Below are 20,867 nucleotides of genomic sequence, written 5' to 3' on the forward strand. Positions count from 1 at the left end.
CGAACCACTACCAATTTACCAAAAAACCAATAAACGCCGAACAACCAACTACAAAGAAAACCAATCAAAGTGAAATACACAGAACAAAATGCAAAAAAAACATACCCGGCAGATTGCCGGAAAATAGCCGCCGTTGATTCCAATAAGCATGATTGGGATTGAACGAATAGAATATATTGAAAAAAAAAGATTTTTGTACAAAAATATTTTTTAAGTCCGATTTATTTTGATGGCATTTCGTAGCTGAACATACTTCTGTTTCTTAGAGAGAGGCTACAGGGGCTACTATCAACACCAATAAGCATTAGAGGTAGTAACTAAGACTTATAGGAACAACGTTCAAATAGCGGGCATCTAAAATTGGGCTTTATGGGTTTATCCCGTTTCTATTTCTGACTTCAATTTTTTATACCGACTCTGTTCATTTTGAAGTGCTTTGCTCAGCAACTGATGTTCAAATTCACTTTAAGCAGAATGAGAGAAGAGAGAAACTAGCCTAAAGAAGTCAAAAAGATTTCACGCAAAATGTCGAAAAAGCGGCAAAATGGTAAAGCGAAAAAAAGTTTGACGAAGTAAAAAAAAACAATACGAGCGCAATAATAGCCGGCTGAGAAGATGAGGGCGGCTATTAAACAAATTCGCTACAAAATTCAATTTAAACTGTTAAAAAACAACTTCTCAACTCCTCTTTCAGAAAAACCCTCACTATTTCTGCTTTATCAGTCGCCCACTTAAAATCTGACCGATAATTATTAAACAGTACACAAAAATAATAAACCCCATTAAAAAAGTAGAAAAGTCGATCAATTATTTCAGTAAAGTGCCCTTTCTAGCCTTAGGTGCCTTCTAGTGCCTTCAAGTGTTATAAGTAGAAACATTTATGAGAACTTCAATATCAGGATTGCAAAAGAAACACCACAGCGATAAGCACAAATCAGAAACCGGCAAATATCTGAAACGAATCGGCCAAAATGTTTAACATTACTCAATTTCCTTTTAAAAACTCAAAAGTTATATCAATTCATCGAAAGACTCCAAACTGCTAGAACAACTAATTTCAACCACAAAACTCCCTAAAGGCTAACAAAAAACTGACGAATAAAAAACAGCTTAAAAAGCGTCCAACAATACAAACCGTAAAAAAACAGTAAAAATTGAAGCGAGAAGTATAATATTTGCTTCAGACGGCAAAAAATGCTTTGAAACGCAACATTAATAGTTAAGATAATTAGATAATTTTAGCAAAAAAATACTAGAGCTAAAAAACGCTTCAAATTGAAAAAAAAAAACACTTCTTTGAATTAAAAAATGAGGGCCAATAATAGCCCAAGCTATCGCTTTGCAACTAATAAGAACATAGCTGGTAGCTTGCGAGCAAATAGCCGTGAGAGCTTTGTAGATCTGCAGTCTGAAAAACAGTAAAAGACAGAAAATAATTCTTTTCATTAAAGGCTGAGATGTTATATTTTGATTAGTAACCTGCAGAAGTTATTGCTGCATCTCGCCCTAAGTTCAACTCGCTCTACTAAGAGTGAAAAATGAGTCACAAATGCAATTCAGTTGAAACTGCATGAACGAATGCACAAAAAGATATGAAGTGATTGCGATTTTATATGGTAGTAACGAAAATCTTGACGAAACAAAAAGAACAGCCTGTTGGATACCCGAAACGACTCGAAGCTGTCGGGGAAGGTGTACGTAGGGGGGGGGGGGGGGGGGGGGCGTGTCAAGTGGGGTCAGGTGCAGGTAGATATGTGAAGAGATGGGGGCATGTATGTGGGGAGAAGGAGGCAGGTACGAGGAGAGGGGGGTCTGTAGTTTTCCAAGTAGGAGTGACTTATATAGGATCAAAAAATCTCAAATGATATCTTCACCTTGAATATTATCAGCAGTTCCTAATGACCACACATTACAAACTAAGCTACTGTTAGAGTCTACTGTTCGAAAAGAGAAGTCAACAGTCAAAAACAGAGGTAAATGTTCCAAACGAAAGAAGTAAAAACTCAAGTCATGAACAAACTTGCTCTAGCTAAAAAAAATAGAATACCAATAATCCTCTTAGATTAGTAAAAACCTGTAGAATCTCAATACTCCTCTTGTAGTCGTGAAACCCACGAGAAGGCCAAAAATAGCCTCAGCTATCGCTCTGCGGCTATTAAACAAAGACCATAATTATGAACTAAATTATAGAACATGAGGTTTTAATGTGTAAAAAAAGTCCTAGCCTACATTTCAAAGAATGTTCATTGACTAAACAAAACAGGACCTTGAATGGACTATGACAGGATTGGGAAGACCAATTAAAAAAGACAAAAAAATCGAAAAACAGTAAAAATCGAAACGAATGCCGTATGTGAACAAAAAACCCCTAGCGAGAAAGCAAAATTTTGTTCATACACCGTTTTCTCACTCTGTTCAAAAATTAGAATGAAAAAAGTTTGCCCAAAAAAAAACACTCCAACTCTCGCTTCACTTCAATTTGACCAAAATCATCGCTTCAATTTGACTTCAAAATTCATTAAAATGTGTGAACAATCTTAAACATAGCTGGCAGATTGCCGGAAAATAGCGGCAATAGACGCTTGTGGCCTTCCATGGAATTGAAACAACTAAAGAAATCAGATTCAACACCAGTCCTTTAATAGACCAGACTTTTTGAGCTAGATTCGGACTGTCATTTTGATGCTACACATACGCTCTATAAGGAAAAAGTCCAAATAGAGCTTTTTCAAATTTATTCTCAATCAAAAACTCAAGACCCTATACTACTGAAGAATTAGGGCATTTACATTTGGCACTACTTGGATGCACAATACTGATCTTTGACTAGTAAAAGGTCATAAAATTTAAAGTTCATTAAAAATTTTTAGAAGTCAATTTTTTGAGTCCAGAAGTCAATTTTGTAAGTCACACAATTGACCTAAAAGTCGAACAAATGACGGCAAGTACAGAAATTTTAACTGCAAAGCAGTTCAAGTCACTAAAAGTCAATTCCAAGAACTCAGGTCGTAAGAATCATCGATGGAGACGACGAATTAAAAAAAAACGATGTCCCCAATAATAGCTGCTATCGCTTCGCGGCTATCAAAAAGACAGCGCCCCAATACAATTCAATTTCTTTGAACTGTAAAAAACCAAGAGCACCGCAATATAGCTCCGCTCAGCTTACAGCTTCGGAGCTATAAAAACAGTTTTTGTGAAATGGATACTTAGAATCTAGTAAGTCGAAAAGCCCTAAGAGAACTTAATGATCCCCGAGCGTTACCTGTTTATTCCGTTTTTGAGGAAAAGTCAAAATGGTCAGACGAAAAATCACAATAAAAAGACCAAAGGACTAATATAATTGCTACGCCCTTCGTTTAGGTGCAAATAAAATCTCCGCTCGTTTCCATTGAATTATTGGGATAAACTATAAAAGGAAAACCTTCTTTTTGAAAATCGAAAGACCAATAGATGCCATACCAATAGACGACTCGCGATATTAAAGAGTAGTCAAATTTTGAAGCAAAATATTAAGTCAAAGAAGATACACAAAGCGCAGCTTGAGTATTTTAGAGACTAAAATATTTAAACTAAGCAGTAACACTAATATTGGTGCACTCAAATAGCTTTCGGAATTTCATTCACAAGCTCTAATTCTTTAACTTATCTGTAACTTAAAAACCCCATTTCAGAGAAACTAATGCCTAAAAACTTTGATATTGATCTTGGATTGGAAGATCTGTTCAAACGACAGTTCACATACAAGCCTAACCGATTAACCATAGCGATTCGATCGAAACACAACTTTCAAATAGAGATTTTCAGATTATAGATCATTCTCGTGGTCCACATCTGAACGAGCGCCGTTTCGATCACGCGAAAACAAAGAAGCCACAGGCGATCACGTTTAAAAGAGTTGACAAACAATACGAGTCACAGTACAATACTAACGATAGGAAAGAAAAATACTACATCGTCTGAGAGTAAACAACGACACAATATGCATATTTCCTTTCGAGTGATTTGCCGTGTCGAGTTGTCTTTCAAACCAAATCTGCATATTGATAAGATTTCAAACCTAGCCGACAGATTGCCGGAAAATAGCCACCGTTGACGCGCATCAAGATTGAGACAGAAAAAGAAAAAAGAGATAGAAATTGACAAGAAATTTTCCTTAATTTAAAAAAATTGTTCTCATTTAGTGTGAACTTTCAGTTAGATTCTAAACATATATTTACTTCAGCTTCTAGAATGAAGGGTACTAAGCTTAATACTAATATCAGCTAGCAATCGCTCTTATGAACTTTGATAACCTAATGCATTATGACTTCATGAAAGGGCTTTATGGGTTTATCCCATTTCATTTGATTTTGCTCTTCTGACATTGACCGTATTCACTACCTTGCGTAAATCAATGCGTGAAAAAAAGTACAATCCATTCAGTTGAAAGAGTTAGTGAGATAAGTTAGACGTCAAACGTGAAAATCGTGATTTATGTAAAACGAAAAACGTAATAAAAACATAGCGAATTAAAAAAACAAAGTGAAATAAAAAAACATAGCAGGACAAGTCCTAACGTACAATTCAAAGGATTTCAATTGACTGAACAAAAAAACCAGCACTAGAACAGACTATGAGTGAATTCGGAAACCTTTCTAAAAAATCAGATTAAAAACATTTAAAAAAACAGAAAATCAGTGTCAAAATGCGCATGTAAAAAAAATCACTAGCGAGAAAGCAAATTTTTGCTCAAACACTTTTTTCTTACTATACTTTAAAATTAGAGCAAAAAATTTAACGCCGCAAAACCACACGCATTTCCGCTCCACTTCCTGCTGTTTCAGCGTGACCAAAATCACTCCAAATTGACTTCAAAAAACATACAAATGTGTGAACAGATTGAAAAAACATAACCGGAAGAATTCCGAAAACGGCTCGAAGGAAAAAACTAACGCCCCTAACTAACATAATGCATATTCTGGTGTTTGACCACAATAACTAACTAAAAGCATATCTTACTGAATAACACTTGTCACTTCAAAACAAGTAAATGAAAAAGAACAATGAAGTATCTGACCAGAAAAGACGATAAAGCATGTGATAAAAATTTGAGTTTCAAGTTTGAAAAAAAAACTTTGGCAAAAACTCATGCGATACTTTTAATTTTATTTCGTTGAATCACTGAAAACTCAGAGAAAAACCCCAACACACAATTTTCAAGTAGAGAAAACAGAGGTAAGAGGAAAATGAAGTACAAAACCAAAACATTCTCTGTAAAATTGCAACAGAATTTAACCACAAAGTATGGACCAACTGCCATTACGCTGAAAGCAGTTCATCATTTTAAAAAATTTTTATACTACTTCTGGTCAAGCGTCCACCAATCCAAAACATTGTCGATTTCTAAAAGTGAAAACGAACAACAAAAGTAAAAAAGTTAGAAACATGCAATATCTGTCATTGAACAAAGCACTGCACAAATTCTAACAACACACTTCTAGAAAGGTTCTTATTAAGAGCCAGAACAGTAAAAAGTAGCAAAAAATACACAATCAGAAGATTTCAGCAAAAATAAGCGAAACCACCAAAATTCAAAAACCGAAATCTTCAAAAAAAAAATTACTCAATTGGCTTTAACAAATGACTCAAAACTAATATCAAAACAATCAACACGCATAAAAAAATTAAATTGGACAATAGGCAACCCCAAATGCTATAAAAACTTGAAGAACCCAAAGGGCATTTAAGAAAATGGAACAAAATCTTTTAAAATATGCATTTTTCTTTTATTTCAGGAGAGCACAACGAGCCAAATAAAAATTTTATTGGATCCAATAGACAAGCAGAATAGGCTAAGAAATTTTTCTAAGATTACAAAAAAAACGAACAGCAAAAAAATTGAAATAATAAAAATTTCTGTTTATTGTCAATTTTCTTAACAAAAAATACGTTTAATAACAATGAAACTGTAATCACTGGGTATCTAAAGACTCTATAATATGCGTCTATTCGAAGCCCATACACATCAGTATAACAAAACAAAATGCAAAAAATTGCTAAACTTTGAAAAAAATTCTGCAAAATAGCTAAAAACCTGCAAAATGGTATAAAATTCGTATTAATGACCAGAAACCTACAAACCACTATCAAAACAACCCTAAGATTAATTCAATATAATAATCAAACTTTTAAACCAAAAAATAAACAGAACATTCCCGGCAGATTGCCGGAAAATTGCAGCCGTTGATCCCAGTAAACATGATTGGGATTGAAAGAATAGAAGATATTGAAAAAAAAAAGATTTTTGTACAAAAACATTTTTTAAGTCCAATTTATTTTGATGGCATTTCGTAGTTGAACATTAAGTACTTCTGTTTCTTAGAGAGAGGCTACAGGGGCTACTATCAATACCAATAAGCATTAGAGATGGTAACTAAGACTTATAGGAACGACGTTCAAATAGCGGGCATCTAAAATTCGGCTTTATGGGTTTATCCCGTTTCTACTTCTGACTTCAACTTTTTATACTGATTCCGTTCACTTTGAATTGCTTTGCTGAGCAACTGATGTTCAAAATCACTTTTAGCAGAATGAGAGAAGAGAGAAAATTGCCTAGAGAAGTCAAAAAGATTTCACGCAAAATCTCGAAAAAGCGGCAAAATGGTAAAGCGAAAAGTTCGACGAAGTAAAAACATACCCGGCAGATTGCCGGAAAAAAGCCGCCATTGATTCCAATAAGCATGATTGGGATTGGAAGAATAGATATTGAAGAAAAAAGATTTTTGTACAAAAACATTTTTAAGTCCGATTTAATTTGATGGCATTTTGTAGTTGAACATAAAGTACTTCTGTTTCTTTGAGAGAGGCTACAGGGGCAACTATCAATACCAATAAGCATTAGGGATGGTAACTAAGACTTATAGGAACGACGTTCAAATAGCGGGCATCTAAAATTGGGCTTTATGGGTTTATCCCGTTTCTACTTCTGACTTCAATTTTTTATACTGATTCTGTTCATTTTGAATTGCTTTGCTGAGCAACTGATGTTCAAAATCACGTTTAGCAGAATGAGAGAAGAGAGAAACTAGCCTAGAGAAGTCAAAAAGATATCACGCAAAATGTTGAAAAAGCGGCAAAATGAGGTAAAGCGAAACATTTTTTTATTCGACGAAGTAAAAAAAAAAACATAGCAGGGCAAGTCCTGACGTACAATTCAAAGAATTTTCATTGACTGAACAAAAAACTAGACCTAGAACGGACTAGGAGTGATATGGGAAAACCATTTCTAAAAAACCAGAGGCAAAACTCGAAAAAAAAACAGGAAAAATCAGAGTGAAATTGCCGCATGTGAACAAAAAACCACTACCGAGAAAGCGAATTTTTGTTCAAACACCGTTTTCTCACTCTACTTTAAATTTAGAGCGAAAAAACTTTACGCCGCAAAACCACTCGCTTTTTCGCTCCACTTCCTGTTTCGGCGTGACCAAAATCACTACTCCAATTTGACTTCAAAAATCATGAAAAAGTGAGAACAGATCTTAAAAAAAGACAGCGCCCCAATACAATTCAAATTCTTTGAATTGTAAAAAAAATAGGAGCGCTATAATAGCCGGCTGAGAAGATGAGGGCGGCTATTAAAAAAGGAGCGCTATAATAGCCGGCTGAGAAGATGAGGGCGGCTATTAAAAAAGCAGAGTACCCAAATAATAGCCGTTTGAGAGGCTGACGGCGACTATTAACCAGACGGATGAAAAAGAAAAAAGGATTTCTGGAATTACTGAGCAGAATGACTTACGAGCTAAGATGATTTCGCGGCTCTTTGCAAGAAGCAAGTTGAATGGGACAGTTGTCATGACAAAAAATTGAGGCATTCGAAAGACGAACAAAATAAAGTTATTTTGCTCATTTTAGATGAGGCGCTCCAGCATAAAATCCACCGTCCGATTGTATTGCAGCCAACCGGTACATCATAATTACCGGTAGCCTGATTCTGAACTTTTAAACGTTCTCTATTACTGGAAGGAACAGTACACAAGAAGAGGTTAAAATTGATGGCGAAATATTGGCAATTAATAAAATTCATTGTGCATGAGTTGAATATTTGTAGTAACGGCTGTAGTACCTGTCCATTTGTTCCATCTCTCCGGTCTCTCTCATCTTGAGGATCTCCAGGGATATCTTCTCAGTCCAGACACTGTCCTTCTGGAGGGCCACAGCCAGCCCACTCTTCTGGAAAGTGTCTCCCACCATCATCAGATCGCAGTCCAGAGACGTCTCGTAGTCCAACTGCGCAGAGTCCCAGATGAACGCCTCAATCTTCCTACAAAACAGTCACCAATTTAGATCCAGGGAGAAGTACGCTATGGTCGTGGAGAACTTGCTCGTATTGTTAGTTCTCGAGCCTCAATTTACTGATAAAACCCAAATGAAAAGGGAAAGAATGATAATTAGCTATCCACCAGTGAGCTGAAATACGGTCAGTAATATTTTGGATCTTTTCCATTTGTGCCTCCCCCCATTAGTGGGTCATATAGTTTTCACCCCAGTAGCACGTGTCATATTTTTCATAAACATAGCCATCAGATTGCCGAGAGAGTGAGTGAGCTTTCACTAGAGAGAGTGAGCAATGACGTCACGTGCGTAAATGCAGTTAGGGAGAAGATGAAGTCATTCAGAAACTTGACATTTTCTGCTTTGCGGTATGAACAAATGTAAAACGGAAGAGCGTCCAAAACGAAGTAAAACATGACCGGAAGAATCCGGAAGCCACTCCAGGCATCAGAACATAACCAGCAAAACCGTAACTACAGCCAGAATCATTATCTTTTGTCTTGAAACAGTTATTCTTTACCTCACCAGCTTTGATAAAAAATATTTGGATGAAAATCATTCGCCAGCTTTGATGAAAATCATTCGAATTGATAGGAAAAGTCTCAAAAATTTAAATCGGCCAAAAATCTTATAATGGAAAAATATTGATAGGCTCAAAAAAACTGACCGGCTAAAAATTGTCACAAAGTAATTATATTTTTCAAACATTGCAGAATGAGCGGATAAACTAAGAAAAGCCAAAAAGATTTCATGCAAAATGTTGAACAAGCTGTGAACTAAGGTAAAGCAAAACAAATTTTTGTTCCACGAAGTAACAAAACACAGCTGGAGCAGTCCTGACACAATTCAGAGAATTTTCATTGACTAAACAAAAAACAGGCCCTGAAGGGAATATGAATGGATTAGGAAAACCATTTAGAAAAAAACTCAGATCACAGTAAAAACTAAGGTCAAAATCCCGCATGTGAACAAAAGCCAATAGCGGGAAAGCGGATTTTTGTTCAATCGCCATGTTATCACTCCACATTAAAATTAGAGCAAAAAAATTTTACCCCGCAAAACCACTCGCTTTTTTGCTCCACTTCCTGTTTCGGCGTGACCGTAAAGTATTACTTCAATTTCACTAAAATCATGAAATATTGTGAACAGATCAGAAGACAGCGCCCCAATATAATTCAAATCCTTTGAATTGTAAAAAAAAATAGCTCTAAAATAGGCAGCTGAGATGAAAGAGAGAGAGAGAGAGAGTGTGATTGTTGTCATAAATAGCATCTTCATGCTCAGCAAAAATTTTTGAGTTCGATTCGAAAATTTCATTTTTTCTGAAAACTCTATGAACATTATGAAAGACTCAAATCATCATGTTCATCCTACTTTCAGAAAAAAAATGCTTTCTGAATTTATACTGAACATACTTGGCTAACAAAGTACCCTTAGGTCACTCTGATTCAGTACTGAATCGTCGATATACTATTGGAATATATTGATTCAGTAATGAAAGTCTATGACACTCGGGTCCGGCTATTAAAAATGATTTACTATGCAATGGCACATGTTCTGTGCCTGCACGGGGGAGGGAGGGGGCACGGAAATGATCCAAAACATATTCTGCTCATCACTCTTTGCTTTACTATGCTAAAACTTCATTACCAATCACCGGGTACAGCTGCAATCAAACGACTTAAATAGCCCCTTTACATCATGAAATTGAGCATTCTTAGCGGTTTAGGTAAAAAGGACACTAATAACTCACTTAAGATCTGAGAGCACAGTACAATGATTTAACGCCTTTTACAATTCATCCAGTTTTTGAGCACGAGATATCAAATTTGACGTAAAGTCATCACCCAATTAGCACAAAATCGCAGTGAAAAAACCCCAGGACAGATATAATTGCTACCAAATTTATTTGAGAGCAATTAATGGTCCAAAATGGCGTCAAAACGGGTTACAGTGACAACCTGAAAGTTATTGTCAAAAAACATCAATTAAAAATCACAATCACCCCAACGAACAGCTTAAGAAAGCCGTATTATTAATACTGGATTAGGCTCCTGCTCTAGAATGAAGACACAAAACACATTCATGCAACTAAGCTGTAGTGTTATTAACAGTTGTATTGTCTCTTTTTGTCAACGGAACAGGTAGTAATAGTAGTAAAATTGGTAATGTATGTTACTGACCCCTCCTTGAGTGCATGGAGTGCCTCATTCTGGGTGGGGTGTGAGTAGTTCTGCATGAAATGGTACATGTTGGTCATCTCCACCTTCCTCCTGAAGTAGTTCTCAACTGCACTGTCACTCACTGTCCCATACGGATAAGTGTCAGACGGATTCCGCATCTAAAAATACGCACATATACGCGTCCAACAAACAAACACGTGAACACGCAAATCAATTCCGTCAATCCTCTCGAAAACTCAAATTTCTATCTTAATTCTCGCCATTTAGGTCAATCTAGGATATCTAGGATATAAGAATTTATCAAACGAGGCTCTAGCTTAGAAGCGCAGCTAATAAAATCTGGCTTTGAACCTAATCATGTACGGACCCTGACAAGCGGTTCTTTCATAAAATATTCTTTCTTGTGAACACCTCCACTTTGTCGCTCTAAGTAAACAGTCAAATTTCATGTCTTAACACAGCCGCATAAAAAATGAAACTAAGTGAAGTTAATAGTCTGAACTACGAATTCCCCATTTATGCCTTAATATGACGTCTCCGACATACCATATCATTTTTGCTATGTTTTGTGAATTAGTCTAATTCTTTCGATTTAAAATTTCATTTGAGGTAAAACCACACGCCAGTCAATCCCTCACCCTGGCATCGTTAATTCCCGTGATCTCACTCTCTGGTCTCTCCAACACAAGATAGGCAGCCAGGTTGGCAGTGTAGGAAGCGACAATGATCATAGCAAAACCAGCCCAGACCATACCCAGCACTCTGGCCGCAAAACTGCGAGGGGTGCCCCCTATTCCACTGTTGAGAAGCACTCCGTATGCAAACCAGAGGGCAGAGGAGAGGTTGAGAGCCTCGTCACCTGGCAAAACAACGCTATCTGTATTAACGGCTCTCTTCAAGCAGTTAAATTGAAATTCAACGCAGATTAGAGTCCATAAAATTAATAGAATCAATTAAATTAATCGCAATGCAATTAAAATTATCAATCACAACGCAATAAATTTTGCTGCTCAATTCCCCTCTTGAGTCTTCATTTGTTTTAAATACGGCTGCCAGTTTCTTTCGGTTGATCATTGGGTACTGATTTGGTTTTACTCAAAGTAACCTAATGGATGATTCAAGCGCTTTTCAATCTATGCGTGAGGAACATATGTATAGGCAAACGCCAGTAAAGTGGAATGTGTTTGGTAACAAAATAAGGCATGAGACAACTGACTGCCGTCAGATTGCCTAAGTAACAATTTTGAACATAGCCGACAGATTGCCGGACAATAGCCGCCAAAATAGACGTTGATCCCCAGTAGTAAAAAAATCATCAGATCAAAAACGAAAACTACTATTCAAATATGAGATTTTGACAAAAATTATACTGATTTTAAAATGAAATTTTGAAAACTAACATCTGTCAAGTCACGTTATCTTATAATTATTCAGCTTGGGTGACCTCTATCTAATTTCGATTAGAGTTCACATTCTCAATTTAGTTTTAAAAAGGGTGCAGATGTCATTTTATTGCGAGAGGTATAGTAGCGTACGAGAAAAACTTTTTTCACACAAATAGACCTACGATATTCCGAAAGCTGCGAAAAATTACGTAGCACTCAAATTACGCTGCCGGGTTGTAAAGTCACCAAAAAATTCGCACTTTCACTTGATGGAGCGTGAAAAAAAACGAATAGACGACGAAATAAAAACCAGCGGTACAAATCCTGACGTACACTTCAAAAGATTTCGTTGACCAAACAACAAGCTAGACCCAGAGTAAACAGGGAAAATAATTCATAAATCCGATAAAAATCAAAAAGAGTAAAAATCGTCGAATTGCCGCATCCGAGCCAAAAAGTGAATAAGCTTTTTCTTCAAACAACCTTTACTCACACTACTTCAGTGTTAGAGTGATAAAACTTCACAGCTCAAAACCATTTGCTTTTTCGCACCACTTACCGTTTCAACGCGACCAAAATCATCACTTCAATTGACTTCAAAATCATGAAAATGTGTTAACCAATCTTGAAAAAGACAGCGCCCCAATACAATTCAATTTCTTTGAATTATAAACACCACAGCAGGACAAGATCTGAATTTCAATCCAAAGAAACGAAAAAAGTAAAAAACTGACCATCAAAAACTTTACAAAACGAGCCTGATTGTCAGCAGACATTAACGCAAAAACAAAAAATTCAGAACACTTCTATAACGTCGGGAGAATAGCTCTCAAACGACAAGCGAGCAGTTGGCTTCGTCAATAGCTAGCCACGGTTTAGTGAGGCTGTGGGGGGAGGTCTTGCGGTGGGGGTCAAACTGCACTTACACCATAAGTATAAATCTCCAGAACAGTTTCTGTGACTACGTACTTGGAGACTAGTGAGCTAAAAGGCTCTAAGAGCATTTAATGCCCGCTGGGCGCTACCTGTTAATCCCGTTTTCGAGAACGAAAAGTCAAATGGGTCGGACGACAAATCGGTCAAGCGAAAAACCGCATAAAAAGACCGCCAGGACTATTATAATTGCCACAAATTTCGTTTGAGAGCAATTAATTTTGTTAAACCTGGAAGTCATTAAAATACGTGACTACAAACCAAAATATTTCAGCACAATATTTAACGTTAGAAAGCACATATAATCTTTTATTAATTATACGAAGTGATAGGGCCATAAACAAAGAAAAGGAAGTTAAGAAAAAACTTCACTGCAATTCTTCGGATACAAATGGGTCTTAAGAATGCAACCTACTACCGAAAAGAAGAACTAAATGGATCAACTTTGTTGCAGTAGAGGGCAGATGAAGTCAGTCACTGATATCAACTAAGAAGACAACAAAAAAATCCTAACGTCAGAAAGGCTCCCGAAAGACCAGCGGGGCTAAATTATTCAGAGCTGGCTGTAGCCTAGATAAAATGTCATGGGTGCAAAAAAATAGGGAGAAGTTCGACCGGCATAATCAAGCGTGCTAGAGTGAAGGATTAACAAGTCGGCAATAAATGCCTTCTAATTTTTTATACAATCGCTTTTCTTCCAGCATAGATATTAATTCTGAATACGAGCAAATAAGATCATAAGAAGATCAACGACACAATATCTGACAGATACTAAAAACTGAATCAGAAAAATGAAAAACTAAAAAGTTTGAACATTTATATCAGTTCACACTGACTTTTCTAGACTTTAAGTGTGTCCTCTTAAGTAAACATAACCGACTAATGTCGGGCGAACTGCTCTCAAACGATCGGCGAGCGGTTGGCTTTGTCAAAAAATAGCCACGGTTTAGTGAGGCTAGCTTTAGCATAATTGAAGGGGCGTGAGGTGAGCGCAGCGGGAGGGGCCGCAACAGGGGGGGTGCAACGGTGGGAGGATCTTTGGCAGCATGGGGCCTTTACGGCCTGAACGTGTGCAGGGGTACAAACTTCGTGTACGACCAATTAACAAGGATTTCCTAGAAAATGCTAAAAAAGTCATTATGAGAAAACATTTCTGATATAATTCAGCGTTAATGAGGGTTATAGATGATGACATCACGCCACATAACAAGAGCTGAAGAGCGGCATCAACAAAAGAGTTCAGGAAAGAGAGATAGAGATAAAATGTGAACGAGAAAGAGGAAAGAAAACCCTAACCGACAGGGAGAGAGCTAGGAAAATTTTTTCCATGATGGGATTCGACTCTGCAAGTTCTAATTGTTTAGCCTTGCTAGTAAATAAACCAAAAAACCTACAAAAATAAAAAAATTTAAAAGTTTCCAGATTTCGCAGTGAAAAAAAATTTCAAAAGCTTTTTTGTCTCGAGTTCTTTCTTGTAACCAATCTGCAAGACTTGAAAAATTTTGTTGGCCAGTTATGATTGTTAAACTCAGAAAAGGACAAAATAATCGAAAAATTTAAAAACAATTACAAATTTTAAAATCTTGCTAAAAATTTGTGATATCATATCTTCGGAACCACTTCATTGTCTCAAAAGACTATCAATTATCACTATTTCTAGCCTTAAGTAGTTTCACTGGCTCATTAATGAAATGGTCTCATTCACTGCGGCCGCTTATTAATTAACATTGGAGGAGGTCTCTGAGACCCTGGTGCCAAAAAAATGAAAATAAAAACATTAAAAACTTGAAATTTCGAATATTTTTTTAACAAATTGCTAACAATCAAGGTAATTCAATCTTGAAAAATGGTCCATTACATCTAGAAATTATGCAGTAACCTATTATCAAACCTTAGAGGAGGTTCGTTGGCTTTTGAGGCTAAAGAAATCTATAAAATCGAAAATTTTCAATAATTGCAAATTTTATCAAAAAATTGCTAAAATTTGTGATATTAAAAAGTCGAAAAATAATAAATTGCTAGTAAAAAATAATTCAGTAATTTATTATCAAACCTCTAAGGAAATTTCTGGCCACTGGATTTGGAAAAACTTGAATATTGACTATAAAGGTAAAAAAAATTGGAAAAAATGCAACTTTTGTCAAAAATGCTAAAATTCGGTATGTTAAACTGCTGAAAACCGTTCCATTACCCGTAGAAACTATGTAGTAACAAAATATCAAACCCAAGATGAGGTTCCTTGACAACTAGGGCTAAAAAGCTCAAAAAATGACAAGCATTTTCAAAGAACTTGAAAAAAAAAATGTGAAAAATAGTATAAATTTGCGTGTTTTTGTTTGATTAGCAACATAAAGCTCTCAAAATGGTCATAAAAACTACTTACGTCTTGCAAAAGACCTTTGTCATCTTTAACCAGCCTCAATTTTAGACTTGTCAAACAAAAAAATTCGAACAAGGACGAAAAAACACGAAAAATTGCAACATTTTGGGCTCAAAAACTCCTAAAAATGACCTTATAACCTTATACTACGACCATCCCAGTAGCTTCACCACTTTAGTCACTTGAAGGAATACTGAACGCCGCTAAGGGCCTCTAATGAAATTTACTGCCCGCTGGGCGCTACCTGTTTATCCCGTTTATAAGGACGAAAAGTCAAAGGGGTCAGACGAAAAATCGATCAAGCGAAAAAATTGCATACTAGAAGACCAACAGGACTAATATAATTGCTTTAAACTTCGTTTGAGAGCTATTAAAAACACCATAGGTAGCAAAGCGTCTACAACGGTGAAATCCCAAAAATAGATGAAGATTTCATATAAAGCTCGAATATGTTATTGAGATCAAAAATACTACCAAACGTACAGCTACTTGCTAATATGGCTTAGAAAGCGTAAATCTCTTTACACAAAGCGCAAATTAAAAACTTCTTCAGAGATGCCGCACGTGATCAAAAAATTCCGCTTCGCGAATTTTGTTTTTCACACTATTTTTTTCGATCCCTTCCGATGGCTGAACAAAAACACCTCAATTCTCTCCGTTCTCCATTTTTGTTCGAAACAAAATCACAATTTTTGCACGTGCGGCATTGACTTTTACATCCTGTTTCACAAACTGGACCGATTAAAAAATATATAGCACAGCGTTCTTCAAGTCAGACAGCGCTCAAAACACAAACACCGCAATATAACAACGCTCAGCTTACAGCTATAAAAAAGTGTTAACACTGTAAAAAAGACCACACCAATGCAATCCAAATACTTTTGATTGTATAAAAAACAAGAGAAGGTCCAGCTATCGCTTTGCGCCTATTAATTAGCGCCTCAATACAATCAAAGGACGTTGGATTTTCGATGAGACCAAAAGCCCCTCTATCGCTTCGCGACTATTTGTAACAACACGGTAGAATTTAGAAGTTTTTCCAAAAATTGCGAATCCGTTGTCCACAGGTAGATTATACTCACATTTCCACATTACAGAATATTCACAGAACTTCTAGGGCGAAAAAAATATGCCTATGCCAATTTTTAATAATTTCGTAATATGACTCAACTGACCCTCATCCTCGTCGGGGTAGAGAGAAGACATGGAACCCTGTATGGACTTGGAGTCCTGCTGTTGTTGCTTGTGTTGTCCCCTGGACCGTGCGAAGGGTGAGAACCTGTCCAGGATGTAGAGTATGAATGCTACAATGTGGACTGAGATGAATATGAGGATCCAGAGACTGTAGTGGAATGGCTGCACGAAGGAGGAGAAACTGTCATTCGGCTTTTGCTAAAACATACACCGACACAATCAAGCATAAAGTATATCAATTTATAAAGTACAACATTTAAAACACGTAATATGTGCAACGTATGGCACAACATAATGCACTTAGTAGACTAAAGCACCCAAGTGTTAACGCGCCTGAGTGTTTTTTTTTTCGAACCGCAAATTTGAATTAACAATTAACTTGGTTACCATGACTGTCTATAAAACAGCAGATCACCAGTTTAATAACTCAATTTTTCTACGGTTACAGTTAAGTTAACGTCACCAAATTGACAGTTCAATTAATCGAAGTAATTTTAATGAGTGCTAACATTATTTGACAACGAATAAAAAAATTATAGGATCATGGCAACATATGTACGTTAGCATATCTTAATTTTTTAAAACAAAATTGCTTAATGAGGCTCTCGTTTCACTCAATGCGTCTCGCAATGAATGCATCAAAACAGCGCCGGTCTAATTTAATAAACGAAGAACTTTCCGCACACTATTTTAATTTGCAATTTGCATTTGCAACTTTGCAACATTTGCAACTTTGAGTTAAAAACAGTCGGCAGATTGCCAAAATAGACTCGCTCTAACGAGTATAGATAGCAAAGGATTCGGAAATGTGCTGACCGAGTTGCTGGTGCAGAAACATAGCCGGCAGATTGCAGGAATAGCCGCGAAATAGACTTGCGTGCCGTATAATATAGATAGAAACAGATACATGTATAAGTTAGAAAAGTTATTAGCGCCGCTCAAAAAACCTTTCAAAAAAATCCAGCGGTAAGTTAATAAAGCTAGTTAAAATCCATTCCACAGAAGCCTTTATTTCTCATATGAGTTCCTTTGATCTTACACTTATTTCAAATAAAATTAAGTTTGAAATTGCAGAATTTTATTCAGTGAGGTAAGTCACGTATGATGAAAATCTAATCAAACAAATGATCTCAAAAAATTTGGGAAAAAAGAGTGAGAAAAGTCATGAGCGCAAACGCCGTTAAGTGAGAGGAAAAGTCAAACAGAAAAGTTTGACTTTCTCAGCTTAGCTGTATGAACAAATGTAAAACGAAAAAAGCAGGACAAGTCCTGACACAATTCAAAGAACTTTAATTGACAAAAAAACTCGAACTAGAGTGGACTATGAATGGATTGGGAAAGCCGTTCAGGAAAAAGAGAAAAATCAAAATGCCGCATGTGCACAAAAAACAATTAGCGAGAAAGCGAATTTTTGTTCAGACTACTTTCAAATTAGAGCAAAAAATTTTCACGCAGCAAAACCACTCATTTTTTCGCTACACTTCCCGTGACTTCAAATATCATGAAGAAGCGTGAGCCAATCTTAACACACCTAGAAAAAATTGCCGGAAACGAATCGGAAACAAAACAGCCGCAAACGAATCGAAGTCAAAATCCACGAAAGGTATGGCTGTTTAAATAGCTAATATCTCCATGCAGATCAATGCCGCGAAAAAAGCAATTGTTACGCATTAATTTTTATAGTCGTTATCTCGGTTTTTGAGATCAATATTCGGGTTAATTAACTAGAATAATCGCCATCGTACAAGGACTTATTATAGATGTTTCATAGTGCGATTTTTAGCGGATATACTTTGAATAAAATTAGCTAGTAATAGCCTCTTATTGAGCGGGTCAGATGCTTGATATATCCACTAGCTGCTTTGTATTTTATTAGTTTTCGGTAATCAATTTAACTCTATGGGAGCCTGTTGTAACTTAGTGGTCTTATAAGGATTTTCCAGTTCGATCTTTTAATTATTTTAACGAAATTAAACAAAATTAAATGAGAAGTTTTGCAAGTTTTAATTAAGTTACAAGAGATTGTTATCAACTGTTGTCAGGCTGGTTCTCTGGTATTCTGGTGATTGTGGGTTCCGCAAAGTTATACCTCAAGTTGTATTGGTCCTTCGCAAATATTTACTGATGTTCACGTTGGGAAATTTCTGGCTTTTATCCGTTTCTTGATGTTTAAGTACATATACAATTTTCTTATTAGCATAAATACTTCACTAGGTACATATTTTCTCATGAAGTTAATTGCCAATTGTACAAACTCATCGTTACGGAACTTAAAAAGGTAAATACTCAGGCTTCAGGTACGTAAAATGTTTATCAGTAATCTGTCAATCCTCGGTTGTTTTTAGTAAACAGAAACAAATAAGGGATTACAGGGGTAGATGGAAAGACCAGCTAGATATGGCCTTGAGATCTATCTGAAAAAGAAATAAATTATAGCACTTTTTATAGATATTTAAAGGAAAAACATCACGTAACTATGAGGCACGAAATAGGGGCCTGACACTACCCGACTTTATGAAAATTTTCCATGAAAACTTTAAGGAACTGGGTTTTACAGTTTTTCTATGAAATATATATGATCTGCACTGGTATAAGTTTGCACACATGTTTTTGCTGGAGCCACTCCATTTATGTTTTGAAGCATTAAAGTTAAAGGCAATTAAAAGATTTAAAAGAAAAAAAGACAAATTAACATAGGGGTTAAGGCGAACAAAGTTAAGGCATGGTAAGAAAAAAGGCTGTTATAGGAATGTTCAGACGATAAAAATGGGCTAATTCTGGAGGAGAACGATAAGACATAATTTAAAGTTTTTGAATAAGCACTGTAAATATCAAAGTTAATGTCACTGAATGAAGGTTCTTAAAGTTGAAGAAAACAGAAGTGTACTGGTTTTAAAAAAAGTTTAAAACAATGGTTACTTTTATGAATCTTAGCACTGCTTTGAATGTTTGAAGCACTGATTAATAGGACTTAGTGGTTAGAATGAGGCTTAATGGGATATAAGTTAAATACTTTTCTAACTATGTCGGATTTTCAAGAACTTAAAGTACACTTTCCTCTCAGGCTAAAGCTCTGTGGTCCTGTTTGTCTTCAGTATCGAATCGTTCAATCGTGCTAAACGACATTGCGGATGGTGCAGGCATGGAGTGTCTGTGTTGTCGTTTGAGAGTTCCCATGTCTTCTGTTGATATAACTGTTGGTGGCTTCTTGAGTTGTTTCGTGAGGTTCACTACTACACCTGATTTCAGGTGCTTAGGCACGGAAACTACCGAATTTAGCGGTACATTTGTTCAATTTAGCTTAAAAAAGTTTGGTACCATTCGTCGTACAAAGGTTACTTTATGGTATAAATACATGAAGAGGATATGTGAGGCTAAGTTTCCGATAAAGGCAATGATTGTTAGGGACAGAGAAAGCTTGATTGCTACATAAGACTCGAGTTTGTCAATTAATGCTGGCTTGAATGACTTCAGTTCAGTGGTAATGGTTTTCGCGATTTCATAAAGTTAGTCGGTTGATAACTTTCTATTTGAATGAATTCTGTTGCACCTTTCTTCAATAAACCGAGGTTTGCTTCAGTGCTAGATTCAGATTTTGGAAATTCGTCAATATTTGGTAAAGAATCAATTGAGTGTGCAATTGAATCAGGCAGTTTTACATCGGTTTTCTTTGCAGGGAGGTTCTGACAACTTTGTAAGTTCCACATTTTAATGTGATTAAACAGATGTTACAAACTTTACGAGGAATGTTGGTTTGTAGGCCATTTTGCTTTTTACCCTTTTAGATTATATACTTTTCTTTCACTCGGTCTTATTTCGTTCCAAAGTATTCGATGGCACACCTAACTTAATGAGTTGATTATTCGGTTAGCACAGATAAATGAAGTGAAAATAATTATCCTAGTCAATTAATGAGTAGCACAATAAGTCAGAAAGAAAAAGAACTGAAACCATTTGCTCGACCAATAAAAAAGATGGGCTGCTTAAGAAACTAGTGCCCAAAGCTCAGGTCGAATCGTCAGATTGTAAACGTTGAAGTCGTATGGGCCGACGAAGTCTCTCCATTCAAGAGTGCCCAGGAGTTAGTCCAGGAACGTTTGTGGGGACCACGACCGCACGCGCCTTATGGAAGCTGCACTCAGATAAGCAACGGTATAATGGCCGAGGCCGCCTCTTGATTCATTCCCCTCCGCCTCCGGAGCTATTATATAACTTTGGTTTGCCCTTTCTTAATCAAAGTTCAAACTGTGGTTTCAGTAATCTAGATTATTCTGAGGTTATCTGATAATCAGTGATGATGTTATCAAGGTTAATATCACTGTCTGATTAAAGTTTGTTTCGAATAACGCCAAACATTCTCGCTTTTTCATTTAGACATTTTTGCTATCCAATAAATTACAACAAGTTTGTCTTCGTTATAAATTACAGTACACTTATGAATCGAAGAGGAGAAAGCAGTTACAATCTGAGCTTGCGACT

At 36.2% G+C, this 20,867-nt stretch overlaps 1 protein-coding gene across 2 annotated transcripts in view; it reads right to left on the reverse strand.

Annotated features, from left to right (window-relative positions):
* The window catches only part of LOC142345794 (glutamate receptor ionotropic, NMDA 1-like), a 97,714-nt gene that overhangs the window by 12,571 nt on the left and 64,276 nt on the right, over nucleotides 1–20,867 (reverse strand). For both annotated transcript variants that reach the window (XM_075398154.1, XM_075398155.1), the window contains exons 12-15: nucleotides 16,370–16,586; nucleotides 11,135–11,355; nucleotides 10,497–10,654; nucleotides 8,105–8,302 (exon numbers count right to left, since the gene is read on the reverse strand). In XM_075398154.1, coding sequence (XP_075254269.1) covers nucleotides 8,105–8,302; nucleotides 10,497–10,654; nucleotides 11,135–11,355; nucleotides 16,370–16,586 — 794 coding nt within the window. The remainder of the gene's footprint in view (nucleotides 1–8,104; nucleotides 8,303–10,496; nucleotides 10,655–11,134; nucleotides 11,356–16,369; nucleotides 16,587–20,867) is intronic.

The sequence above is a fragment of the Convolutriloba macropyga genome, chromosome 9, assembly GCF_964194025.1.
Source record: "Convolutriloba macropyga chromosome 9, txConMacr16.3, whole genome shotgun sequence".
Classification (NCBI taxonomy): domain Eukaryota; kingdom Metazoa; phylum Xenacoelomorpha; order Acoela; family Convolutidae; genus Convolutriloba; species Convolutriloba macropyga.